This window comes from Mirounga angustirostris, unplaced genomic scaffold (assembly GCF_029215605.1).
Source record: "Mirounga angustirostris isolate CCGP_5_RB_7025 unplaced genomic scaffold, mMirAng1.0.hap1 SCAF_11, whole genome shotgun sequence".
Lineage (NCBI taxonomy): Eukaryota > Metazoa > Chordata > Mammalia > Carnivora > Phocidae > Mirounga > Mirounga angustirostris.
Window position 1 is genome coordinate 106,486,021 of NW_026991719.1, and position 27,519 is coordinate 106,513,539.

The 27,519-nt window shown below is 43.8% G+C and overlaps 1 protein-coding gene across 2 annotated transcripts; it reads left to right on the forward strand.

Annotated features, from left to right (window-relative positions):
- Window positions 1-7,021: 7,021 nt before the first annotated feature.
- On the forward strand, window positions 7,022-26,877 carry UTP14A (UTP14A small subunit processome component). 2 transcript variants are annotated; one of them, XM_045882398.2, is made up of 15 exons: window positions 7,022-7,168; window positions 8,189-8,261; window positions 9,466-9,536; window positions 10,500-10,564; window positions 12,596-12,738; window positions 13,036-13,191; window positions 18,455-18,574; window positions 18,673-18,767; window positions 19,364-19,487; window positions 19,572-19,649; window positions 20,131-20,518; window positions 22,441-22,847; window positions 23,634-23,827; window positions 23,957-24,056; window positions 26,440-26,877. In XM_045882398.2, the coding sequence occupies exons 1-15, from the start codon at window positions 7,143-7,145 to the stop codon at window positions 26,710-26,712; spliced, it is 2,313 nt and encodes a 770-aa protein (XP_045738354.2). In that variant the 5' UTR covers window positions 7,022-7,142; the 3' UTR covers window positions 26,713-26,877. The 2 variants fall into 2 exon arrangements, with proteins under 2 accessions (XP_045738354.2, XP_064430622.1); XM_064574552.1 differs by lacking the exon at window positions 10,500-10,564 and having other exon boundaries at window positions 7,089-7,168.
- Window positions 26,878-27,519: the final 642 nt, after the last annotated feature.

Genomic DNA, 27,519 nt, shown 5'->3' on the forward strand with positions numbered 1-27,519 from the left:
AGACCTTTATCTCACACCACACACAATAAATGAACTCGAGGGGCACCTGGGTGGCTCAGTCGGTTGATCATCCAACTCTTGATTTCAGCTCAGGTCATGATCTCAGGGTTGTGGGATTGAGCCCCATGTCGGACTCTGTGCTCAGCACAGAGTCTGCTTGTCCCTCTCCCTCTGCTCCTCCTCCCACTCTCTCTCTCTAATAAATAAATAAAATCTTTTAAAAAATGAACTCGAAATGGATCAGAGCTAAAGTAAAAGCTAAAACTATAAAACTTCTAGAAGTAAACACAGAAAAAAGTCTTTGTGACTTTGAGGGGTTTATTTCCTTGTGGCCACATGACTGAGGGCCATACCAATTTGACCTATCAACCAACTAAATCAAATTGACTTTTTTTAAGATTTTATTTATTTATTTGACAGAGAGAGAGAGACAGAGAGAGAGGAAACACAAGCAGGGGGAGTGGGAGAGGGAGAAGCAGGCTTCCCGCTGAGCAGGGAGCCTGATGTGGGGCTCGATCCCACAAGCCCGGGATCATGACCCAAGCTGAAGGCAGACCCTTAATGACTGAGCCACCCAGGCGCCCCTCAGATTGACATTTATACAACACTCCAACCAACAATAGCAGAATACACATATATTTCAAATGCACATAGAACATTTACCTGTACATACCATATTTTGAGCCATAAAACAAATCTCAATGTATTGTAAAGGATTTACATTATAAAAAGTATGTTCTCTAATCACAATTAAACTAGAAAGCAGTAACAGAAAAAATATTTAGAAACCAAATAGCACATTGCTAAATAACCCAGGAAATGAAAGAAGAAATCAAATGGAAAATTATAAAAATTTTTTAACTGAGAGAAAATTTTTAAACAGTATATGAAAATTTGTGAGATGCTAAGGAGGCAGCACTTGAAGGGGATTTATAGCAATAAATGTCTATATGAGGAAAGAAGAAAGATTTCCAATCAATGAACTCCTATCTCCAGCCCCTCTCCCCTCCCTAGAGGTAAGGTCAGGGGCCTGAGAGTTTCAACCCATTAATCATGGTTGGTTCCCTGGCAACTAGCCCCCACAATTAGGGTACTTAGGGGCTTTCCAGAAGTCACCTCATTAATAAAAAACTCAGGTGTGATGAAAAGGGCTCCTTAAGAATGATGAAAAACACTCCTATCACTCAGAAAATTCCAAGGGTGTTGGGAGCTTTTTGCCAGGATCCAGGGACAAAGACCAAATATATTTCTTATTATATCACAGGGGGAGATGGCCAAAGAGGGTACATGGTTTGTTCTTGGGGTGATGAAACTTCTAAAATTTACTGTGGTGGTGGTAGCACAACTGTGTGAATATACTGAGAACCACTGAATTCTACACTTAAAAAACAAAAAAAGAAGAAACTACTGACATATACAATAATCTGAATGGATCTCCAGTGAGAAAATCCAATCCCAAGAAGTTGCATCCTGGATGATTCTATTTATATAACATTCTTTTTTTAAAAAAAAGATTTTATTTATTTGACAGAGAGAGACACAGCGAGAGAGGGAACACATGCAGGGGGAGTGGGAGAGGGAGAAGCAGGCCTCCCGCCGAGCAGGGAGCCCGATGTGGGGCTCGATCCCAGGACCCTGAAATCATGACCTGAGCTGAAGGCAGACGCTTAACCAACCGACTGAGCCACCCAGGCACCCTATATAATGTTCTTGAAATGACAGAATTACAGAAATGGAGAGATTAGTGGTTGCCAGGGGTTAAGGAGGCAGTGGTGGGAGGGAAGTGGGTGCACTGTAAAAGGGCAACATGACTGATCCTTGCTCTGATGGAGTTTTTCTGTGTCTTGACTATATCTCAATATCAATATCCTGGTTGTAATATTGTATTAGAATTTTGCAAGATGTTACCATTAGGGTAAACTAGGTAAAAGATACACAGCATTTCTATATTTTTTTCTTACACCTTGTATGTGAATCTACAATTATCTCAAAATAAAATGTTTAATTAAAATGGCACCATGGATATAAAAGCACTTAGTCTGTTCAGGCCGCTATAACAAAATATCCCAGATTGGATGGCTTATAAACAACAGAAATATATTTCTCACAGTTCTAGAGGCTGGTGGTCCAAGATGAAGATGCCAGCCTGGCTGGGCGAGAGCCCTCTTCCTGATTCATAGCCTTCCTTCTGTGTCCTCACACTGCAGAAAGGGCAAAGGAACTCTCTGAGGGCTCTTATAAAGTTGCTAATCTCATTCATGAAAGCTCTACCCTCAAGACCTATTTACCTCCAAACTGATCCACCTCTTAATACCATCACCTCAGGGATTAGAATTTCAACATATGAATTCACATCATAGCAAGCACCCTGCAAACTCTAAAAATTATATACAGGCAGACTTTGTTTTTATTGTGCTTCACTTTATTGCACTTGGCAGATATCATGTTTTTTACAAATTGAAAGTTTGAGGCATCCCTGTGTTGAGCAAGTCTATCAGCGCCATTTTTCCAATAGCATTTGCTCACTTGGTATCTCTGTATCACATTTTGGAAATTCATGGCAATATTTCAAACTTTTTCATTATTATTATTTGTTATGGTGATCAGTGATTGATGGTTTCTTTTTTTTTTTTTAATTCTATTTATTTATTTGACAGAGAGAGACACAGCGAGAGAGGGAACACAAGCAGTGGGAGTGGGAGAGGGAGAAGCAGGCTCCCCGCAGAGCAGGGAGCCCGATGCGGGACTCGATCCCAGGACCCTGGGATCATGACCTGAGCTGAAGGCAGTCGCTTAACCAACTGAGCCACCCAGGCGCCCAGTGATTGATGGTTTCTTGAGATGAAAACTATTCCTGGTGAAGATGCTGTGAAGATTGTTGATGTGACAAGTGATGTAAAATATTATATCAACTTTGTTGATAAAGCAGGGGCAGGGTTTGAGAGGACTGACTCCAATTTGGAAGTTCTGCTGTGGGTAAAATGCTATCAAACAGCATCACATGCTACAGAGAAATCATTTGTGAAAGAAAGAGTCAATCGATGCAGCAAACCTCATTGTCTTATTTTGAGAAATGGGCACAGCCTCCCCAACCTTCAGCAACCACCACCCTGATCAGTCAGCAGTCAACATCAAGGCAATACCCTCCACCAGCAAAAAGATTATGATTCACTGAGGCTCAGATGATGGTTAGCATGTATTAGCACCAAGCATTTTTTAATTAAGGTATTTACATTTTTAGACATAATGCTATTTGTACACGTAACAGACTACAGTATAGTGTAAACATAACTTTTATATGCACTGAGGAACCAAAACATTCATTTGACTCACTTTATTGCAATATTCACCTTATTGCAGCAGGTCAAGATCCAAACCCGCAATATCTCTGCATGTACAAATAGTTATTACTATGCATCTTTTATGAGAATGAATAGCGTGGAACTATTACGGCTTTATTCAATCATTAATTAAAAAAAAACACTTATTGAGTCCCTTATTATTGTTCAAGGACTATGTTAGATGCTGCAGGGCATACAACATCATGAATTTATGGTAAAATCACAATTTTTGCCATGTTGCAAGTTTTGGCTGAGCCTGGGTCATTTTTGTGAAATATAAGTCAGTTAATATGTAAACATACTTGTAGGGAGAAAACATTATTTTATTTACTGATAATCACTAATAGCCATCGTTGAGATCAAAGGCTCTTAATTAATTATCTTTCACAACTCCTATAGCCAACTACATACTTGATATCTCCACTTAGGTACCTTGCATTCAAACCTCGAAAGTATTAAACTGAACTTGTGGTCTCACTCTCCGAATCTGTTCCATCATTAGTCTTCTACATCTTAATAGTCTACTGTACTTGTTCACGCCAGTAATGTAAGCATAATCTTTCTCTTTCCCTTACCTCCCCACATTCCTCTGGTGGGTCCATCAATGACTCCATCTCCTATTGCAAACCACCACCATCTCCTGCTGTACTACACAATAGCAGCTTCCTGACTGGTCTCCCTGCTTCCGCTTGTGTCCCCTCCCACCCCAGCCAATGCATTCTCTGCACAATAGCCAAAGTGTTTTTAGTAAAATTTACATTATGTCACTCTCCTACATAACCCCTGCATAACAAATAAATTGTGGCCCATTTTATGTAGAGTAAAATCCAAATTCTACCATAGCCCTACAAGACCTGAATCCTGCCCATCTCTCCATCCCTCTCTGTTATATTTACCTTCTTGTTCACTACCATTCAGCCACAGTGGCCTTTCTGTTGCTAAAATATAGCAAGTTCTTCACAGCCCAGAGGGCCTGAGTATACATTGTTTCATTGCCCAGAACACGCTTCCCTGTTCTCCACAGTGCTGGTTCCCTCTCTTCCTTTAGGTCTCAGCTGAAACGCTGCATTGCTGTTTCATAATTCTACATAAGAGGGAAATGGGGCAGCAATTTGGTTAGAGCTGGAGAAGGGGAGTACCTAGGGAACTTGCCTCAAAGCTGCATTTGCATAGCAAACACACTGTCTTTACTTAGATTAAGTATAGATCAATAAAAAATGTCAATGTTTTCTTAAAATGCTTTTATTCATACTTTCTGTAAGATTAAGAGAACATCATCTGTCCATAAAAATGTAATTTGGGCCCCACATCGGGCTCCTGGCTCAGCCGGGAGTCTGCTTCTCCCTCTCCCTCTGCCTCTCCCACTGCTCATGCTCTCTCTGTGTATCTCTGTGTCTCAAATGAATAAATAAAATCTTTAAAATATATATATATATAATTTGGAGTGCCTTGGGGGAAGCGGCAAGCAATTCCAAAGAGGTTGGAGAGGTAGACAAAGACTAAAGAGATTTTTTTACTTTTATCTTGAAGGTGATGAGGGTCTATTTGCATCTTTTCAGTAGGGTTGTGACATGATCAGACTTACAGGATTGAGTGAGGAAAGACTAAAGACTGAAAGGTCAGTACAAAGTAATTATTATAGCTAACATTTATTGAGCATTTAATGTGACAGGTATTATTCTAAGGGCTTTCCATTTATTCGAGTGTTTTATGTATATTAATTCATTTAGTCCTTGCAACTACCCAATGTACTTCATACCCATTTTAAAGGTGAGGAAACAAAGGCATGGAGAAGTGATTTACTCGAGAATTACAAAGCTAGTAAGTGGCAGAGATAAGACTCAAACCCAGAGAGTCCAGTTCACAACTCATGCTCTTCAATATGTTATAATGCTCCCCTTCACTGTAACAGTTTTCAGCAGTACCACACACTTGAAATTGCAAGAATCTGGTGGATGATGATGGGAAGGTGGGGAGATATTGGAGAGAGATTTGGGAAGTCAAACCAACAATATGAAGATCAGGGGTTCCTGGGTGGCTCAGTCGGTTAAGCAGCCGACTCTTGGACTCTGGATTTCAGCTCAGGTCATGATCTTAGGGTCGTGAGATCGAGCCCCAGGTCCGGCTCCGCAATTAGCGGGGAGTCAGCTTGAGATTCTCTCTCCCTCTCCCACTACCCCTCCCCCTGCTTGTGTGCTCTGAAATAAATAAACAAATCTTTAAAAAAAACACACAATATGAGAAGCAACTGTGAAGTATAAGGTAGAGAGGAATCAAGGATGACTCGCAGACTTTTGACTTGACCAACTAGTAGTTGATGGTGCCAGTCACAGAGATGGAAAGTAAGGAACTCTGGTGGAAAAGATAGAAGTTATTAGACACTTCATGTTTGATGTGCCTGTGGAACAAAAAGGACTGCCAGGAAGCCATCAGAGATACTAGTCTGGAACTCAAGAAAAAGATCTGAGCTAGACATATAGATTTTGAAGTTCTCATACAAGTGTTAAAAGCTTAAGAAGAGCATGTGGAGGGGCATCTGGTTGGTTCAGTTGGTGGAGACTGCGACGCTTGATCTTGGGGTGATGAGTTCAAGCCCCACATTGCATGTAGAGATTACTAAAAAAAAAATTAAAAACTTAAAAAAAAGAAGAGCATGCGGAATAGACAAAGAGGCTGAGAACAGAGCCTGGGGAACATCATCATTTAGGGAGTAAGTACAGAAAAAGTATCCAGCAGTGAAGAAGTTGGCCATGAAGCTAAGATGCCAGGAGAGAGGGGTGTCATGCAAGCCCAGGATGGAGTTCAATAACGACAAAATTATCTGTAATCCCTCTAGAAAGTCAGTCGTATGAAGCCATGGAACATGTCTGTTTTGTGCACCAGTGTTCCCCCTGGCACATAGCAAATGGTCAAAAACATTTCCTGAATATGAATAAGAAAACAAACCAACAGTATCAAATACCACACAAAGTTCTGGGAGGACAAAGACTGAGTGAGAAGTGTCTGTTTTATTTAGCAACCTAGGGTGTCACTGAGGATCTTGTTCAGAGCAGTTTCAGTGGAATAGTGGGGCAAAAGCAAAATGGAAGTGGCTTAAAAGAGATGGCAAGAACGTTTTCGTATGTTATTTTTCTGCTTTTTAATAAAAAAAAAAAAGTCTTAACAGTTGATGGGAGGTGAGGATGTTGCAGCCACCAACACAGCCCATTCTTGGAAGAACCTCTGTTACCTACGGTAGGAGGAACCTGGAGCTGCAATTACAAGGGGACACAAGACGAAAGGGGATTTTTCCTTCCGAGGGGAGGAAACTTGCTTCGTTCACCGCCGAATCTCGGGGGCTAGCACAATGCTGGCCACTTCACTGGCGTTCGAGAAAGCCTCGAGCTGGCCGGTGCCGGACTCTCAGGACTCTGTGGAACACGGACGGGCGCGGGAGCCTTTCCTTTCAGATCAGGCAGCGACAACCAAGGCTCGGCCGGTCCCCGACAGCGCAGCGCCCTCGCCCTAAGCTCACCCACCTTGGGCCACGAGGAAACCACGAGCCGGGAGCGCGAACCAGAGATGACGGGGAGGTTGGGGGAGCAAAGCTCCGCCCGCTGACAGGCTTTAAACTCCAGTGTCCGGGACTCCTGCAGGCCCCTCCCGAAGCGTCTCCAGTTTCTTGCAAGCCTTGGGGCGGGGCGGAAGTGACGCGACACGCAGCGCGTGATTGGCGGAAGCAGAAATTGCTTTGCGGCCGGCACGGAAATTGATTTCCTTTCGGCTTCCGCTTGTGGCCCATGTGAGAGACAGGCTGCCGAGATGAACGTGGTCCGGGCTGCGGAAAGGTGAGGGATAAAGATCGGAGCGGGGGGCCTGGGTGTCATTGGGGCCGGGCCCCCCGGCTTTTGAGGAATGGAAGCCGCCTTTTAACAGACGACAGTTGTTCCGCTTCCAAGACCTCACCATTCATTACAATTTCCGCGATAACATCCTTGAAAAGTCCTTCTGATTTAATTTAATTCACTCCCTCCGCTCCCCAGCTTTTTAGCCTCATGCCTATTGGTCCTGATGCGGCCTCTCCCTCTCCAGCTAATTTGTTGCACTTTCCTCATCACGTGACTCCCTTTGCTGCTGCCGAGGCGCGTTCCGACTCTCGGTGTCGGGAGTTCCTGCGTTATAAATTCCCCTTATCTTGGATGCCTTGTAAATGTAATGGTTGTAATGGTTGCCTTGTAAAGATTGGTACATACTGTTAGGTAATAGAATCTATAACTTGGTTCAGGGTACCAGTCTCCTTAGTTAAGTACCTACTTTGCCGAGAAGGCCCCAGGAAAAACTGTTAACTCAGCTGCTTTCGTCCAATTCCCCCTTTCCCCATTCCTGGGAACAAATGATCGACATGTCACTTTTGAGTAAGCTGCACCTATAAAGGTGTCTTCCATTTGGAGGATGCTTAGAAATATTAATGGTGAAACTGCCTTGCCTCAAGGGCCAGCAACAGTGCCTTCTGTCACCTTACCTAGAGTCTTTTTTTTTTTTTTCCTTACCTAGAGTCTTAACATTTTTACAGCCTCCCGGAGGTCAGTGGAAAATTCAGTACCAGTAACTGAAGAGGGTTAGCTCTTTTTCATTCCATGCAATTCTGTAGGGGTGTTACCACCCACTGCTTACCCCATGGGGATGATGCCTGACTTCATTCTAAATTTAATGTCTTGACAAATCTCTTAAGTGTCCACATTGCTTGGTTTGTACCTCTTCCAGGGGATAGGACCATTCTGTGCTTAAATACCGAAGTTATGTTTTAGAGATTGTTGTAATAGAAGTTATTTCAATTGATAATATTTCTCTTTTATCTCCTTTAACAGCCTTCTGGCTTTAAGCCAACAGGAAGAACTAGATTTGTCCAAAGACGACCCCTTGAGCCCCAGTGAAGATGAGGTGGGTGACAGCTGCTAAACTGCCTTCTCTGGTTCCCCTTCTGCCTCACAGTTACTCGACAGAAAAATGGTGGCAACATTGTTTATATTTTTTTCAGGTCTTGCAAATAAATTACAAATAGTCATTTAGTGTTTCATGTATAAGATATTGTATTAAGTGCTATGGGAATTTGAAGACTGTATAAGATACACTGTTTTCAAGTTGCCTAAGTATAGTTGAGTATATAAGACCAAAACACATGATCTTCATTATATGATTTCCCTATTACCCAAGTTTGGATTTTTGTAGAGGTATTTAATTACAAATCTTCCTCAATTTAAGATGGCATTACATCTGATAAACCCATCATAAATTGAAAATATTATAAATTGAAAATGCATTTAATGCCCCTAACTACTGAACATCATAACTTAGCCTAGCCCACCTTAAACTTGCTCTGAACACTTACATTAGCCTGCAGTTGGGCAAAATCATCTAACACAATGTCTATTTTAGAATAAAGTGGTGAATATCTCATGTAATATATTGACTACTGTACTGAAAATAAAAACCAGAATGGTTGTGTGGGTGTAGAATGGTTCTAAGTGTATCAGTTATTTACCCTGATGATTGTGTGGTTGACAGGAGCTGCAGCTCACTGCCACTGCCCAGCATCACAAGAGTCATATCCCATGTTGCCAGCCTGGGAAAAGATCAAAATTCACATTTGAAATACAGTTTGTACTAAACACCTGTCACTTTCTCACCATCATAAAGTCAAAAAATTGTAAGTCAAACCATCATAAGTAATGGACTGTCTGTGTCTGACTGAAATACACATATACGTAATTAAGCTGGCTCGCCATCAAATGCTATAGGAATTCCAACTCTTTATTCTCTTGACAAAACTACTGAAAGTTTGTGTTTTTTTAATGTGAATGTTTCTGTGTCAGATCATGCTATATATTCTATACAGAGACATTCTCATAGCACTTTTCTTCTCAAGACTGATTAAGAGAGAGGCATGACATTAGCTACGGATCACTAGGCACTATGGTCTTTATGAGGAAGTTTGGCTCTTGAAGCTGTTCTTTGTTTGAGCTTGAATGCCTGCACACTAGACCTCATCTGATTCCCCAATCCTCCACTGACCAAAAGAACAAGAGATTTCCATGCTGTCTTTTCCTTTCCCTTATTCTGATGGTTTTTCCTTTTCTGTGTCTAGGGGGACATTGATGGAGAGAGAAAGCATCAAAAGCTTCTGGAAGCAATCAGTTCCCTTGATGGAAAGAATAGGTAACACTCCCGTCCATTTGAACAGGTTATAATTATAGCTGATTCCATGAGACAGATCTGCAACTAACATTGAGTGCTGGGGCTCCTGGCTTGCTCAGTCATTTGAGCATCTGACTCCTAGTTTCAGCTCAGGTCATGATCTCAGGGTCCTGGGATCAAGCATGAGTTGGGCTCTGCACTCAGCGCAGAGTCTGCTTGTCCCTCTCCCTCTACTCCTCCCCTGCTTGCTGTGCTCCTGCCGCATGCTCTCTCTATCTCTCAAGTAAATAAATAAAAATCTTTAAATAAATAAAATCTAAAAAAAAACATTTATTGAGTGCCTAAGACAATGAAAACACAAGTGTCAGCATCATTATTAAGAGCACATACTTTAGAGACACACTGTGTAGGCAAATTTTTATCCTCTCTGCACCTAAATTTCTTCAACTAGAAAATAAGATTAATAACATTACCTACCTCAGAGGGTCATCATGACATTTAAATGAGTTAATAAGCATAAAGATCTTAAACCAATGCCCAGCATATAATAAGCATTATGTAATTGTTTAGCAGTTATTGTGTTAGGCCTTTGTGCATTTGAATTCTTAATCCATAATTATAGTCTTTTGAAGCATTGACTAGGAACTACTTATCTCCGTTAGAAAAGTTAATTGACTTGCTCCAAAGTCATTCTGCTCATAAGTGGCAGATCCAGGATTCAGATCTAGGTATGTTTGAATCCAAGTCCAGTACCTTTTCTGCTATGCCTACCTCATATTGCCTTGTGTTTTTGAGTGGCTGAGTCTACATTAAGAGATGGTTAGACAACCAAGTCCAGGTTAGGAACAGATTTCCTGGTTTCTTTGTGACAAAACCTGATTCTAGAAGAGAAATACCTGAAACCAAAGCCTTGTTTGAAAAGAGAAGTGCTTTCCCCAGCAAAACGTGGGGAAATGTACTATATTCTGCTTTGCCTAATTTCAGGAGGAAATTGGCTGAAAGATCTGAAGCTAGTCTGAAGGTGTCAGAGTTCAATGTCACTTCTGAAGGTAAGTTAACAAAGGAAGCAATCTGTTCGTGGAGCTTATGGAGTTAAAAGCATAATGGTCACTTCACCCCCACCCCCCTGGAACTGTTTTTGATATGGTTAATGGATCATACCATAAATACTTAACTGTGAGTGGGTGAAGAAAGACAGTCAGATGCCCTTGAGTTTCTTCCATTTCTAGAAGAAAGCCTTAAAGGCCACAGTCAAGGTCTCCCACCAATGAGCTACTTCTAGGGTACAGGGACATGAATGAAGGCAGCTACCTCTCACTAGCTTAATCACATTCACGATTTTATTTTTATTTCAGTTCTTACAGTGCTTTGAGTTTGGACAGGCAGATAATCTGCTGGAGCTCAAGAAGTCAAGTTACTGGGGCGCCTGGGTGGCTCAGTTGGTTAAGCGACTGCCTTCGGCTCAGGTCATGATCCTGGAGTCCCGGGATCGAGTCCCACATCAGGCTCCCTGCTCAGCAGGGAGTCTGCTTCTCCCTCTGACCCTCCCGCCTCTCATGCTGTCTCTCATTCTCTCTCTCGCAAATAAATAAAATCTTAAAAAAAAAAAAAAAGTCAAGTTACTTACTCAAGGGCCTTCTCCTAGTACAATGTTTCTCAACCTCTTTTCTGTATTGTTCCCTGAGAAGCCTTTTTAGACTTTTTTTTTTCATTGCCTCTCCCCCTCCCCACTCCCACCCCCACAGCCAGGAAATCAGATAACAAGGAATAAGATTTTTGTTGGATAGAGTTGAGCTTTGGAGGAACACCAGAAGTTGGGAATATCTTAAGATTTTTTGGGGGGGGCGCCTGGGTGGCTCAGTCGTTAAGCGTCTGCCTTTGGCTCAGGTCATGATCCCAGGGTCCTGGAATCAAGCTCCGCATCGGGCTCCCTGCTCCGCGGGGAGCCTGCTTCTCTCTCTCCCACTCCCCCTGCTTGTGTTCCCTCTCTCACTGTGTCTCTCTTTGTCAAATAAATAAATAAAAATCTTTAAAAAAAAAATTTAAAAAAAAAAAAGATTTTTTTTTTCACCGCTCCCCCACCTCCAGAACCAATTTTCATCCCTTGAGTGGGTGAGTGATAATCACCCCTAATGTGAATACATGATCTAATAAATTGCAGAGTTGGGATTTTAACCTGATACGAAGTCTAGATGCCGTATCTTTTTCACCATATTCACAATTTAGGCAGCTCCAATGAGTTACAGGCTTCTAGTAACCACTAATGTAACTCCTCAGAACAAATAACAGTGTATTCAAGCTTATTCATTCAACAAATACTTATGTTTCTACTATGTATCAGTTTCAGGACAGTTTAATAGATACTGGGGCTACAATGAAGAATAAGATGGGAGAAACGCTTCATGGAGTCTAACATTCTAAAGGAAGATCAAGTGGGGAGATAATAAGGATTAAAACCTGGTGGTGCAGTAAAGTGACTGAGTGGCTGCTTTAGTTTGGCTGGGCTGTGTCCTTTAGAATGATGTGATTCCAAGTATAAAGGGGAGCCACTGGAGGATTTTCAGCAGGATCCTGACATGCTGTGATTTATAGTTTCAAAATACCACTTTGGCTGCTGTGTGAAGAATGAAGTGCAGTGAGGCAAAAGTAGAAACAGAAAGACCAAGAGAAAAGCAAATGACTTTTTTTTTTTAAAGATTTTATTTATTTATTCATGAGAGAGAGAGAGACAGAGGCAGACCCGCACCCGCGGAGCAGGGAGCCCGATGCGGGACTCGATCCCAGGACCCTGGGATCATGACCTGAGCTGAAGGCAGACGCTTAACCGACTGAGCCACCCAGGCATCCCGCAAATGACTTTTTAAAATAAATAATTTTCTCCTCTCTTCCACCCTTCAACACATTTGGGAATGTAGGAAAGCGATGGTGTCACTATGGCGGTTAAAGTAAGAGAATTATTCCTGCTTCCTCCCTACACATTGGCCTGTCTACCAGCATTTTCTACTGAGGTGTCTCCGTATGTTATATTGAGATTTTTGCCTCACTTCTCAGTCTGACCAGAAAGTTTGGCCTTTCTGCAGGATCAGGAGAAAAGCTAGTCCTTTCAGATCTACTTGGGCCTGTTAAAACTTCATCCTCACTGGCCACTGTGAAAAAGCAACTGAATAGAGTCAAATCAAAGAAGACTGTGGAGTTACCCCTTAACAAAGAAGAGGTTGAGCGGGTGAGTTGTAGAGAAAGTGGTCTATTAAGGGGAAGAAAGCGGACTGACAAGGAAAAATAGGGTAAGAAGGGAAGGTGGGGGGAAGCCTGGAACATGGGGAGAGGGGGAAATTGTGATTGCCATGGAAAAGATTAAAACGCACCTCAGAGGGACTGCGTCCTGAGAAGTAAGCAAGAGCTACTCTCTAGCATACTGACTCTTGGGCTGAGAAACATTGGCCCCTGATTCCCTGCTGGTCCTTTGAGTTCAGTGCTTAATTTTGTGGCTCTTTCCTTTCGTGTACTTTGCCTGTTTCAGATTCACAGAGAAGTGGCATTCAATAAAACCTCACAAGCCCTCTCCAAATGGGATCCCATTGTCCTGAAGAACCGGCAAGCAGAGCAGCTGGTTTTTCCCCTGAAGAAAGAGCAGTCAGTCTTTGCTCCCATCGAACATGTGCTCAGTGGCTGGAAGGTGAGTGCCCCACCAGGAAACTGCACCTTGGCAGGTGAGATTGATGGGATTGGACCTGGTAAGCCAAGACCCCGGCTGCAGTCTTTAGCAGTCAAGGAAGGGAGAGAGGGGGCAGCAAGACTCATGGTCAGTCATGCAATAGCCAGAATTGCTCTATAGTCACCCTTCACCCAATTGTAAGCACACAGCACATGGTTATGTCCATGTTTTTGTGTGAAAGCATCTTTGCCAGTAGAGAGGGAACAGAGTCCTGTTTTCTTTTTCATACCCCAGTTTTTAAAGCTGCATTCTGATCTGGGGAAAATCAGGAACTCAGCAGCATTACTGAGCCGTAGTAGGATGACATCTGAGCAGTAGAACCAGTTTGCTTTTAAAGGACTACCACATTAACAAATAATGTATCATGAGTCATGACTAGAAATTTAGCAAGTAGCTCATTATGACTCTGAGCTGCAGAAAATAAAAAAGTTATCTTAGAGCTGGGTTGTCCAGACACTAATCCCTGGCAAATTTTGTATTCATCTGAACTAAAAAAGATAATTGTGAGTATGGCGGATATAAAGTTAACCAGCTCTTCTTTACTATGAGGCTATGCTTTCCATTTTAATAGCATTAAAATAGCTTTTCTTTTATGAAATGATGGGACTGGGGGTGGAACGGTAGTTATGCCCTTGTTGGTAATCCTGTGTTCGTCCCCAAAGTCTCAATTTTTAGTCTGTGAACAATTTCCGAACAATTAGACTTCCTTTTCCAATACGCCATTGCTTATGGAGTTTGTAATGGGATATTCTGTCTTAAGTAGGAATGGTGAAAAACAGCAGTGCCCAAACTATGGATAGATGCCCTCTTTATGCTTCTTGTCTGCTTCCTAAGAATCCAGAAATAATAGTGTTCTATTTGTCAGGAAGTTGAGCTAATTAACGCTAATCAAAGTAAACATGGCTTGCTGCCGTAGCTAGACACTGAGCAAGCCATTGCTTATTATGGGGATAAGCTCTGTTTCAGATATTGTTGTTGAAGTCACTACCATTCTCTTTCTAGGATGCTTCCTTTTCCACAAGAAAAAGAGATCAGGTTTAAAGTGTGGCTGCAGGATGGAAGGGAGACTTTAGGAAAAAAAAATTAGGAGGTAATACAATTTGTAGGATTCAAAAATAAAAAGTATAGAAGATATATTGTAAAAAGCCTGACCCCACCTCTGTCCCCCATCTGCTCATTTTTACCCCCATACTCACTCAGAAATAACCACTTTTGTAAGTTTTTTTGTTGTTGTTAACCTGAGAGTTTCATTGCTATATTTGTGTTTACCTCGTTTTTTTAATCAAAAGAGTAGTAGCACGCTACTACACATTCTTCTGCACCTTGCTTTTTCCAAATGACAGTGTCATCTTGGAAATAGCTGGAAAATGCCTAGTTGGTTATTAAACATGAGATGATGGAGGAGTAGGTTACATTAAGAATGGTACAACCTTTGCTCTCCAGAACCACTGTGCAAGACAGAGTGGAGCCCCCCCCCCCCACCAAATGCTATACATGAATCTACCATTTATTCTAAGATTCATTTTTTTAAAGATTTCATTTATTTATTTTTGCGAGAGAGAGGGAGTGAGAGAGCACGTGTGCATGCACATGAGCAGGGATATGGGCAGGGGTATGGGCAGAGGGAGAAGCAGACTCCCCACTGAGCAGGGAGCCTGATGTGGGACTCGATCCCAGGACCCTGGGACGCTTAACCAGCTGAGCTACCCAGGCGCCCTCTAAGATCCATTTTTGAGAAATTAGGCCAGTATGGCACAGAGCAGTAAAGAAATGCTTAGGTCAGGGCATGCTTTCTGGTTAGCAACTGAGTTCTCTTCTTATAACCTAGAATGCAAAGTACCAAGGACTCCAGAGATTAAGAATCCAAAAAGTCTGCACTATAGTTTTGGCCCAGCTTCTGAAAATCCCATTTCACTCCAAGAAGATTTAAATGGGATAATGCATGAGAAAGCATTTGTAAACTGCAAAGTGCTAGAAATGATGTAAGGTACCTTCCCAGCCCCTAGCAGCCTACACTAGCGTTACCCAAAGTGTTCTCCTCAAAACCCTAGTTTCTCAATACGCCCTCAAAAAGGTGGGGTTCTGTTGCTAGAAAATGTTGCATGCCCTTGCTGGAAATTGGCAGTTCATAATATACACTAGCATTTAAAAGGCTATGAGAAGGGGCGCCTGGGTGGCTCAGTTGGTTAGGCGACTGCCTTCGGCTCAGGTCATGATCCTGGAGTCCCGGGATCGAGTCCCACATCGGGCTCCCTGCTCAGCAGGGGGGTCTGCTTCTCCCTCTGATCTTCTTCCCTCTCGTGCTCTCGGTCTCTCATTCTCTCTCTCTCAAATTAAAAAAAAAAAAAAAATCTTTAAAAATAAATAAATAAATAAATAAAAGGCTATGAGAAGACAGTAAAGAAACCTCTTTGACTTACTCTAACCCAGAGTGTACAAACGAAAAGCAAATAAATTTAATTTTAAACTTAAAAAAAAATAAAGTAAATCTTGTTAGTTGATGAGGAATTTGCTTTGGGAAGAGCTGTCTCCACTGCTGCCTCTGTACTCTTACCTTCTTTCCCTACTACCCTACTGAATCTTCTCTCAGAGGGTATTAGTGAGAGGCCTCTGAATCACCAAATCCTAGGCCCTCTGAGGCTTCAGCCTATTGGACGCTACTGACACATCACATTGGTTAAAAAAAAAAAAAAAAAAACTCTCCTCCCTTGGCTTTTGTGATGACATAGTCTGATTTTTTTTTTTTAATCTATCTGACTTTTCCTTAGTTCTTTTTATTATTGCTCTGTAAATTCCATAGCTTTTGGCTATCACCCGTATATACTACAGATCACTCTAGATGCCTTCTTCTGAGCTCCAGTCCCATATTCCATATGACCAGCAGGCCTCGCCTGGATCTCCCATATGCAACTTAAACTTCACACACAACAAAGTAAACTTGGCATTTTCCTTCATTCTGTAACTCAGTCAACAGTATAACTCCCTACCCTGGTCCCTTAGGTTGGAAACCTCAGCCATCTGATTCTTCTTCCCCCTTCTCCCGCTCCTCCCCCCTTAACTGCTACCCCTCCCCAGCCCACATGGTGGGCTACTCCTGTAAATTTTCTCTGTAATAGCTCTCAGATCCCTGGTTCGTCTTCTCATTTTCACCTGTCATTTGGCACTTTACATATAAACCCTTACATGAGCGCCAGGATTTTTTTTCCAAAACACAAAACTGAGTGTCTCCTGCTTAAAATCCTTCAAAAGGCTCTTTACTTATAGAACAAGACAGAAGTGCCTCGTGTTTTAGCTACGCTGGACAAAACATTTTCCCTTACATATCTCTCCATATATGTGTTTTTATTTACACTCATCTCCATCCCCCCCGCCCTTACAGAATTGTACTTAATGCCTCAAAGCCTAATTCAAAAAGTCCTTCCCCAAGCATAACCCACCTCCTAATCAAAATTATTGTTCACTTCCTTTGTGATCGCTCCGATGGATTAATATGTGACCCATTATGTTGCCAGTGGTACCTGTGTCTCTTCCCTCTGAAAGGCTCTGAGCTCTATGAGGACAGGAACAATCTTAATCAATTGTGTATTCCTAGCACCCTGCACAAGTACCTGGAATGTAGCTGCAATCAATAAATGTTTGTAAATTGAATTGGAGGTAGATTACAACATTGTAATATAAATCATTTTGTAGCCTGTGATTGATCACTACTGCAAATACTAAAAATGGAAGAACATGCACCTTTACCATTCAGTAGAATAGGTTTATGGTTAAATCAATAGCGCCGTGTAACTTGTGGTGATCTGTGTTTATGCATTTGTCCAGATATTTGTTAATACCCACCATGATGTATATGGCTGTTGAAGAAAACCTCATATAATACATGTGTGAGGTTTGAAACTGGCTCTGTTGCCTAGGGCTATCTTTGTGCCTTGCCAAAGTGGACCATGGCATGATCAGCCTGATTATTTTAACCATCTACACAGTATCAGTCAAGGAGTAAACAGCGTCTTTTGTTGACATGTGAAGTAACTGGTTCAGTCCATTCATTTCATATATATAGACTACGTAGCATGCAAAGTTAAATGGAAACTAAGGGATAGGAACCAAAATTAGAAAATGACTAGAGTTGGGATGCCTGGGTGGCTCAGTCGTTAAGCATCTGCCTTCAGCTCAGGTCACGATCCCAGGGTCCTGGGATCAAGTCCCACATCGGGCTCCTTATTCAGCAGGGAGCCTGCTTTTCCCTCTGCCTGCCGCTCCCTCTGCTTGCGCTCTCTCACTCTCTCTCTGACAGATAAATAAAATAAAATAAATCTTTAAAAAAAAGGATTGAGAAAAAACCTTTTAAAAAATGACTAGAGGGGCGCCTGGGTGGCTCAGTCGTTAAGCGTCTGCCTTCGGCTCAGGTCATGATCCCAGGGTCCTGGGATCGAGCCCCGCATCGGGCTCCCTGCTCCGCGGGAGGCCTGCTTCTCCCTCTCCCTCTCCCCCCGCTTGTGTTCCCTCTCTCGCTGTATCTCTGTCAAATAAATAAATAAAATCTTTAAAAAAAAAAAAAAAGGCTTGTAAGAATCTTAAATTCCTTTTTTTAAAAAATATTTATTTGAGAGCAAGAGATAGCGAGAGTGAGCATGAGCAGGGTTAGGGCAGAGGGAGAAGCAGACTCCCCGCAGAGCAGGGAGCCTGATGTGGGGCTCCATCCCAGAACCCTGAGATCATGACCTGAGCCGAAGGCAGAAGCTTAACCTACTGAGCCAGCCAGGCGCCCCCAAGTCTTCAATTCCTAACTTAACAATAATACACATACGTACTTCAAATATACGTAATACAGGGACCATTTTGTTTTGCCACTATCAGAACTGACAGTTTGGTACTGCTGTCCCTCCGTCCTGCCAGCATTTACCTTAAGGGCATCCTGCTTTGATATTTAAGAGAATGGTATTCTGTTTTACATATTTTGGTAATCTGAACAGAGTGATCCCCTCAATAATATTAGAGAGTAGTTTTAGAATCCCCTTGCTGAAGTTGTCTTAAATCGGAAGAAAATGAGGTTTTATCTACACCGCTGAACAGCGAGACTGAAACCCTTTCTCTTACTGTAACAGCCAATCCTTTCCAGTTTGTGATTCCCATTATAGTATTATAAAGTAGATGGTCATAGGATTGTAAACAGGGACGCCAGGAGCATGGCTTACGACTTAGAATGCTCTCTTCCCTCCTTAAGGCAAGAACTCCCCTGGAGCAGGAAGTTTTTAACCTCCTCCATAAGAACAAGCAGCCAGTGACGGACCCTTTACTGACTCCAGTGGAAAAGGCCTCTCTCAAAGCAATGAGCCTGGAAGACGTAAGTGTAACAGGCCCTTTGATACATCCAGACATGTTCTGTTCCTCCCAGTATTTGCCCTCAAGCCCAGGAGTCACTGTGAATGTCATTCATTGTAGGCTAAGGTGCGCCGAGCAGAGCTTCAGAGGGCCCGGGCCCTGCAGTCCTACTATGAAGCCAGGGCTCGAAGAGAAAAGAAAATCAAGAGCAAAAAGTAAGGAGGCCCCTATTGAAGTGGCCATGGGTGCCCTGGAAGAAAGTGATGTGGCTAATCATGAGTCCATAGGAAAGAGCCTTTGACGTAGCAGCTGGGGTCATGTGGAAGAGGTCCCAAATAGGAGTGACTAGCATTTTTTTTTTCTCAGTCCAACCTCATAGTTTTGCCTGCTTCGGTAGTGCCCTCTCCTCTGGCTTTGGCTTTCAATCTTGGTTTTGCTAAAAAGAGGACTGTTCAATTACTTTCTCTCCCTTCCAGGACATCACGGAGTGGTTCTGCAGAATGAGCTCTGAATTCTACAGCTGTTGAGGCCAGTAGGGCTTCCTTCCTGCCTTTTTGCCTCTTTGGAACTTCTACTCTTGCCTTGCGCTCTAGAAGCAGAGGGGACTCTTTGCCCTGCAGAGGTGTGCCCCTGGGGGCTGCAGGGACGGAGAGGCTTGCCAGACCTCTCAGGTCCCAAACTGGTTCCCTGTAGTCAGCCAGCTCTGTGATGTCCTTTCTAGCCCCTGCATAGGGAAACCCCTTGGGGAGCGGGGACACTTTTGTGTGTGGCATCAGTGTTTCAGCTAAATCTCTGCCCTCTCACTCTATAGGTATCACAAGGTTCTGAAGAAAGGAAAGGCCAGGAAAGCCCTCAAAGAGTTTGAGAAGCTGCGGAAGGTTAATCCTACCGCAGCATTGGAAGAACTGGAAAAAATTGAAAAGGCCAGAATGATGGTGAGGCTGCCTCTTGCCCCCCACCCCTTGAACCGGCTTTCCCCCAGAAAGTGGTAAGAATCTCACTCTGCCCTTTCTTTCCAGGAGCGAATGAGCCTTAAGCACCAGAACAGTGGGAAATGGGCCAAGTCAAAGGCAATTATGGCCAAATATGACCTGGAGGTAAGAGATCATCGGGGTGAGAGAAGAGATGGAATTGGAGGACAGAAAGGAAAATCAGTCCATAAGGATGCTAGCAGAAGCAGAGTTGGGGAAGAGCCCTGAGGAAGAATGGAAAACCAGGATTCTAAAAAGGCATCAGAAAATCTCTAAGGCAGAGAGGAAAAGAACCAGGAACAAGGTGGAAAAGGAGAGATGAAAGGGAAACAGCATTGAAGGCAAGTCCAGTTAAAGGGGAGAGGAGCTTTTTTTTTTTTTTTTTTTTAACCTTGTTTCACGTGTTGATTTCCTTGAGGACAAAGAATTTGTCTCCCATATTATTCCATAGCCGTTAACACAGTGGTATATGTGCAGTTTAAACAGTAGGTACTGGTAAGAAATACTTAAGTCAAATTGAGAGGAGGCAGCTTTACGAAATGAACCAGGCAAGGTGTCGTTGCAGTCACTAATGACAAGGCACTCGTGCTGTGACTCCTTCCTCCAGGCTCGCCAGGCTATGCAGGAACAATTGGCCAGGAACAAAGAACTGACGCAGAAGCTCCAGGTGGCCTCCGACAGTGAGGAAGAGGAGGAAGGTGTGGAGGAAGAGGGTGAACTTGTCCCTGATGCAGTGAATGAGATCCAGATGGATGCCAATGGACCGAACCCGTGGATGCTCAGGAATCACTCCAGAGGCACAAAAGAGATCAAAGTCCAGGACCCTGAGCAACTTCCGGAGCCTGTGGCCCACGAGGCTTCTGAGAATGAGGAAGAAGAAAGACCAGGGGCAGAGGAAGAAATTTTGTTGAATGAATTCGAGGAAAGGCGATCACTTCGGAAAAAGTCTGGGCTCAACCAGGACGCCGAGCTGGTGAGCAGACAAGAGCCAAAAGGTGAGTTGTGGTGGACTGGACTGAAGAGCTGCCCAGTGCTAGTGCTGTGGACGGACCGAGAGAGGCAAACTGTCCACGCACACGGCTGCTGAGTGATTCGGCTCTCGGGACTTTCCAGAGAATGCTGTGGGTCCCTGAAGAGAAGACAGATTCATAATAACCGTTTTTCTTCAAAGGCATTTAATACACAGTCATCTGCATGGCTGTACAAGGTGTATTCGGATATGTTTTCTGCTCTTGAGGGCCTATGGTCATCAGAGACAGAACCTCTCCATCCTTGAGGTAAGGGCAGGAGCTAACATGACTGGTGCCCACAAACCAGACCCAACTGCATGTGGTAGCACGGCAAGTCCGAAAGGCCGTTCGTACCCACAGACACAGGCAGATTTTGAGGCATTATGAAATTTCTTCGAATTACTGCTGCCGTTTCCGGTTTTGTTTGTAAAGTAGGAGTGGCATTTTTAGCACTTCACGATGTCGGTTGATATGTGCGAATGTGGGATAAGACTTTCTTGACAGGAATGAAGGACTCCACAGGCTACGTGGCAAATTAGAATTGTCACCCCATGCTCACACTCGATTTGTGTATTATATTTTCTGTTATTTTCAAGAGATTTCATATTAACAACCTTAGCACCCTTGAGACAGGTCAGAAAGCTCCCGTTCTGGGGAGAAAGTCTGCTCAGGAAACTACATTTAGAAATCACTTGGCTATCTGGGCAGATTCTTGGGTCTGATTTTATTTCCTATAAAAATAATGCATTCAGATGATGGCAAGAATCTGTTTTTCCATGTAAAACAGTATTTTGAAAGAGCTGTCATTTAGAATGTATCATAGGACCTTTACTTAGGGTTCTCAGCTGGAGAGTTCTGGGATTAATAGTTACAAGCAGTCACTTCCAAGAGGCCTTTGGAAAGCACCACCGCAGGCCAAGATCATGGGGGCAGTCTTTATACGACCCCAGGACACCAGCCGTATGGTCCTGAGCTTCCTCAAAAGCTGATCCTCTTGCTAAAAGTATAGAGCAGTTGGTTGTGTGGTATGAAAGGTGGATTTGGATTTCCTTGGATGAAAAATTAATAGAATGTTTCCAAGTCTTCAGGCAAATAGCATCCTAAAATAGTGGGAAGTTGTGGGCCCCAAATAAAATGAGCCAAGGACCTTGATCCTTATGGAAAAAATATACATGTGTCCAAAGGGCAGATTTAAGTAGCTTCTCAGAGGCTTCAGGCCAAAGCTAGGGAATAGGATGGATAAACTTGGGAATGGAGGCAACTCGAGTCAAACAAAGAAGAGTTTAGACGTATGTCCCTGCCATATTTCCCTCAGGGCTCTCAGAGCCTAGTGGTATTTGCTCAGATGTTGCCGGTGACTGGAAAATGCCAAGCAACCTGACTTGGCCACAGCAGATTATGAAATGCTGCTTTCAGATAAAACAGTGCTGGATTTGGTTGGGACAAAAAGGAAATGACAGCGTAAATTACAAATGGTAAATCACATTTTTATAAATTACAAATAATAAATTACAGTGACGTTGCATTCAGAGGCTACCTGTTAAAACGGCTTTTTTTTTTTTTTTTAATTTGGGACTTGGGGCCAACTCTCCAAGCGGGGTTTACTGCAGGGGGAAATTAAGCCACAGTTCCAGTTAGGCAGTGAGTCACTGACATAGCTGGGACTAGGACCCGGGACATCTGCTTCCCAACATGCTGCTTTTAACTACTAACCTCTATTGCATGCTACTTGATAGGCAATGATAGTGAACTCTCCAAAAGATCTAGCGAAGGGAATCCTCTCTTCCCTGTGGTGCCGAGCCCCATGAATGGGAGCACCTAAATGCTCGTCGAGTGTGCTCAGTAAATGCTCCTTGGCAAGGCAACTTCCAGCCTCCTTTTCTGACCGCTTTCCTTTCTTTCCCCAGGTTCTAGCAGCCAGGAGGTGCTGTCTGAACTGAGGGCACTGTCTCAGAAACTCAACAAGGAAAGCCAGCAGTCTGGAAAGCAGAACGTGAGTTCCGTGAGGACAGTTCTGGCAGTCCAGAGAGAGGAACCTACCGAGGCAGAAGAGGAGCCCCTGTTGTTGCAGAGGCCAGAGAGAGCACACACTCTGGAGGAGCTAGAAGAGCTGGGCAAAGAAGGATGTTTTCAAAATAAAGAGGTCCCCAGGCCTGTGGGGGAAGGGCAGCAGTCGGAGAGGAACCCAGATAATCAGCCTGATGCTCCCAAGGAAAAGAAAAGGAAGGAGCAAATGATTGATCTACAGAACCTCCTGACCACAAAATCTCCTTCTGTGAAGTCTTTGGCAGTTCCCATGACAGTAGAGGAGTTGGTGAGCAGAGCCAGGGTCGTGGGCCATTGTGGGGGATCCGAGCTGGTGCAGAAAGTGTCCTTCTTGCAAGGAGAGTAGAATCAGGGAAGTTTTGTTGTGCTGGGGGCACATATCAGTAGTTGAAAGGCCCAGAACAGTAAGGGGCCAGGCTGGTCCCGGTGACCGTTCAGTAGACACCACTATGTGAGTGCTGCCCAGACTCCCACATCTTAAATCCTGAGCCACCAAACATTCCCTGGGGCGATTCTAAAACTGCTCTCAGAGGAAAGGAGGCACTCAAAGCTCTGAGCAGATCCCAGGCAGGACAACTCAAAGGTGAGTCATTGAGCTATTGCCAAGGTTGGACTCTATTCACTGGGATCTGAAATGGTCCGAGACTGCCTAAGTAATTGAAACTGCTCGAGTGAGGAGCCCTATAGGGCCTGTCTTTTCAGGGATGTAAGTCGGAGGACATGCATGCTCTGGCCAGGCCGCTTAGAGCTCCTCCTCCTAACACAGGCCATCCCTTTCTCCACGCTGCAGCTTCCTTACTGAAAGTTTAAAGTCGTGTCATATGATAAGGAGTTAGGGATATTTACCCTAGAGAGAAGAAAATTAGAGCAGGATTGCCTACCGATCCCTTAAGATTGCAAGACCATAATTGTTCAGCGCTTTCCCCCTAGGGGGCGCTAAAATGTCACAACCCAAAATTCAAGCGTTCTTGCCCCGAACCACCACGGCTCTCCCACCACGGCTCTCCCACGGCTCTTAAGGCAAGCTGTAGCTCTCACTCTTGTTTTTTCCCAGGAAGATGAAGAGGAGAGAGATCAAAAGCAGATGATAAAGGAAGCTTTTGCCGGGGATGATGTCATCAGAGACTTCTTGAAAGAGAAGAGGGAAGCTGTGGAGGCGAGTAAGCCAAAGGACGTGGACCTGACTCTGCCTGGCTGGGGCGAGTGGGGTGGTATGGGCCTAAAGCCCAGTGCCAAGAAGAGACGCCGGTAAGAACAGGGAAGAAAGCCTGTCAGAAGTGCACCAGGTTCTCCCACTTCACCCTCATGCCTCCTCCCTGCCCTTTTGACTGAGTCCTTAATGCTCTTAGTCAGGCGTCCTGCTGTTCTGCTTTCCAGGTTTCTCATTAAAACCCCTGAGGGTCCTCCAAGAAAAGACAAGAATTTGCCAAATGTGATTATCAATGAGAAGCGAAATGTCCATGCAGCAGCTCATCAGGTGAGGAAGAGAGAAACCCTTTGCTGCCTAGCTCTCTTGCTTGAAAGGAATATTCTAGTGCTCTGTGGTCAAGAGGGATGTGTGATCTTGACCACAGAATCAAAGCTGTTCTCTTTATCACTGACTGGCTCTGAGATGAATAATTCCAGATCAATTCTGGTGTTTTAATTTCTGACTAGGAAGAGGTTGAGGCTTAAAGGAAAATCTTGGCAACAATGGTGAAGCCCCCGAATTTGCGTTTTCAGCTAGCACCCCAGATAATTCCAATGCAGACAGGTCTCACCAAGCTAAGAATTACCATTCCTCAGGCTTGTATTTGTAGTCAAGGTAATGTTGAGAGGCCATAGGTTTGAGCTGCATCTTAAGAAAAATGAAGACAAACTGGTACTCGTTCAGGACAGCCAGTGGAATTAAAATTGTGTCCAATGACAAGCCAGGGATATTTACCCAAGAGAGAAGCAAACTGGAGCATGATCATGGTCTTCAAGTATATTGAAGGTTGTCATGTGGAGTGCAGTCACATAAAGTAGCAGTTAAGGGAAAAGCAGGGAGGGAGTTCAGTTAGAGGAGAAACTCTGGGGCTGGCTCAGTCGATAGAACAGGTGGCTCTTGATCTCAGGGTCATGAATTCAAGCCCCACATTGGGCGTGGAGCCCACTTTTAAAAAAAAAAAAAAGGAAGAAAGAAAAACTTTCCCCTGTTCCACAGGGAGAATGGGTTGCCCTGGGGATATGAGTGTGTGTAGAGGGGACTCAGGAATGAGACTGGACTCGATGACTTTTATGTTCCCTTCAATTCTAAAAGTCTGTGACCCTGAGACCTGTCCCCAGCCAGTATAATATTGAAATGAGTTGTAGTTTTTCTTCTGAAAAAGAGGGGGAACTATTTAATAGCTACAAAAGAGAAGTAAGAAATGATCATTTCAGTAATACTCTACTGCTCTTATTTTGTGAACCAATCCCTGCGGAAATTGAATTGTAATCCCAGTTGCAGATCTATAACCACAAAAGAGGCAATGATCAGGCAGTTATAGGATAAAAGAGAGAGAAAAAAGGGTTAAAAGGGTGCTTCACCAGGACAGGAAGAGCAGTGTGGACCTCAGTAAAATCAGGAGTCTTGCCTTTAAAAAAAAAAAAATACCGGGGCGCCTGGGTGGCTCAGTCGTTAAGCGTCTGCCTTCAGCTCAGGTCATGATCCCGGGGTCCTGGGATCGAGCCCCGCATCGGGCTCCCCGCTCGGCGGGAGACCTGCTTCTCCCTCTCCCCCTGCTTGTGTTCCCTCTCTCGCTGTCTCTGTCAAATAAATAAATAAAAAGTCTTAAAAAAAAAATAGTCACAGTAAACTGACAGTTTTCCAAGAATCTCCCTGATTTTCCTCATCTTTTTAATAAGCTGTAGCCTGCAGGTCCCAGCATGCAGTAGAATAAAGTGTGCTTCAAGCTGAAGGAAGAAAGAAAAGCCTCCCAAGGCTGAACATTTTGCCCAGGTGTTTTTTTCTCTTTATGTGACATGCACAGATCTAGGCAGCAACCCCACTAAGACAACACATTCCCTTAACCTAAAGAAAATCTGTGTCCTTCACTACCACCAGGACCACCCAGCAGTATCAGCTTCTCAGGTGTTCCACTGAACATCTCCAAAGACTACTGATTATAACTTCCTGATTTTTCTGCTTACATTTCCCCCCCGCCTCTTCTTTGGCCTTCAGGGGAAGTGTTTAAAGATTGTTGTTTAAATGTCTGAAGGTAGCGCTGTTTGGAGTGGAGAAGAGTACTAGACAAGGAAAGGAACCCTAGGTTCCGTTCTCCCTCACTGCTCATAATTTACTTGGGTAAATCCTTTCCCCTCTCTACGCCAGATTCTGAAGCCAAGGGAGATGACCTTTGCCATTATCTAGGGCCTCCCAGCTCTGACATTCTGTGATGCCAAAAAGGATGAAGCTAACTAAGCATCACAGCCTGGTGTAGTTCAGGATTCATGGTCAACCTCTGGGTTCTTTAAAACGTCAAACCTGTGTCTCAAGGAGAAGAAAGCAAGGGATTAAGAGCTCAAAGAGGGTAGGAGGGTCACAGCATTCACAGGGACCCACAAATGCCCAGACGTGTCTTGTGGTCACAGTATCGTATATTTCAGTTCCGGTTGTTGGGTAAGCCAGCAGGGTGTCTAATCCCAATTAGTCCCTTCCACTCCCAGATGTCCTCAAGCAGATTGGAACTTTTAAGGTTAGACAGGGGCATTTGGGATTCCTTGATGTCTCAGTAGCTTCACTCACTGCAGCCACATAGAACTGTGGCCTGGCACTAAACTACCGACCAGTTGCCATTCGAGTTTACCAACTACACCCCAGGCCAGCTCGTAACAAGTCACTCTACTTTCCTTTCCAGGTGCGGGTGCTTCCATATCCATTCACACACCATCGGCAATTTGAAAGGACCATCCAGACCCCTATAGGATCTACGTGGAACACGCAGAGGGCCTTCCAAAAGCTGACTACACCGAAGGTTGTCACCAAGCCAGGTCACATCATTAAGCCTATAAAAGCAGAGGATGTGGGCTACCGGTCTTCCTCCAGGTCGGACCTCTCTGTCGTACAGAGGAATCCAAAACAACTCTCCATACGTCACAAAAAACACCTGAAGAAAAACTCTGTAGATTGAGTTGCTGCAGGAGTGACATCTTGGTGCCCAGAACTAGGAGCCCCAACTGCTCCTTCATTGGCCGGGTTTGACTCTGAGCTGCAGGATCCATTCCCAGACTGGCTTAGCACACTGTGAGTGTAGTTAAGCCACATTTTAGAAATAAATGCATTTTTATCTATTTAACTGGAATGTACTTTATGTTGTCACAAGTCAGGACACCTTTGGGTGCTCCCCATGGCACTTCTCTAGTCACACTTGTCAGAGAAACCTCACTTTCTCACCAAGGATTATGTAGTTAGTCCTAAATTAAAGTAGAAATTACCAGAGCCTATGATCTTAAATACATATCAGACATGATCCCCTAGAACACACTCAAAGAGTCAGGGATAATGACTAAATACTGTATACTCTTAACCTCTGAACCTAAAAACAGCATGCACGAACCATGCACTCGTGCCCTCGGCTGGTTTTGGGGCGGTGCTGAAGCTGGTGGTAGCTTTAGTCCAGCTGCTACTGTTGTTCTCGCCTGTGAGCCGCCGAGCTCGCAGGGCTTGCTGCCTAGAGTAGTTGGCACTTCTTTTCTCGCTTTTTTTTTTTTTTTTTTAGATTTTATTTATTTATTTGACAGAGAGCAGGAGAGCACAAGCAGTGGGAGTGGCAGAGGGAGAGGGAGAAGCAGGCCCCCTGCCCAGCAGGGAGCCCGATGTGGGGCTCGATCCCAGGACCCTGGGATCATGACCTGAGCCGAAGGCAGACGCTTAACGACTGAGCCACCCAGATGCCCCTTCTTTTCTCATTCTTTTTTTTTTTTTAAAGATTTTATTT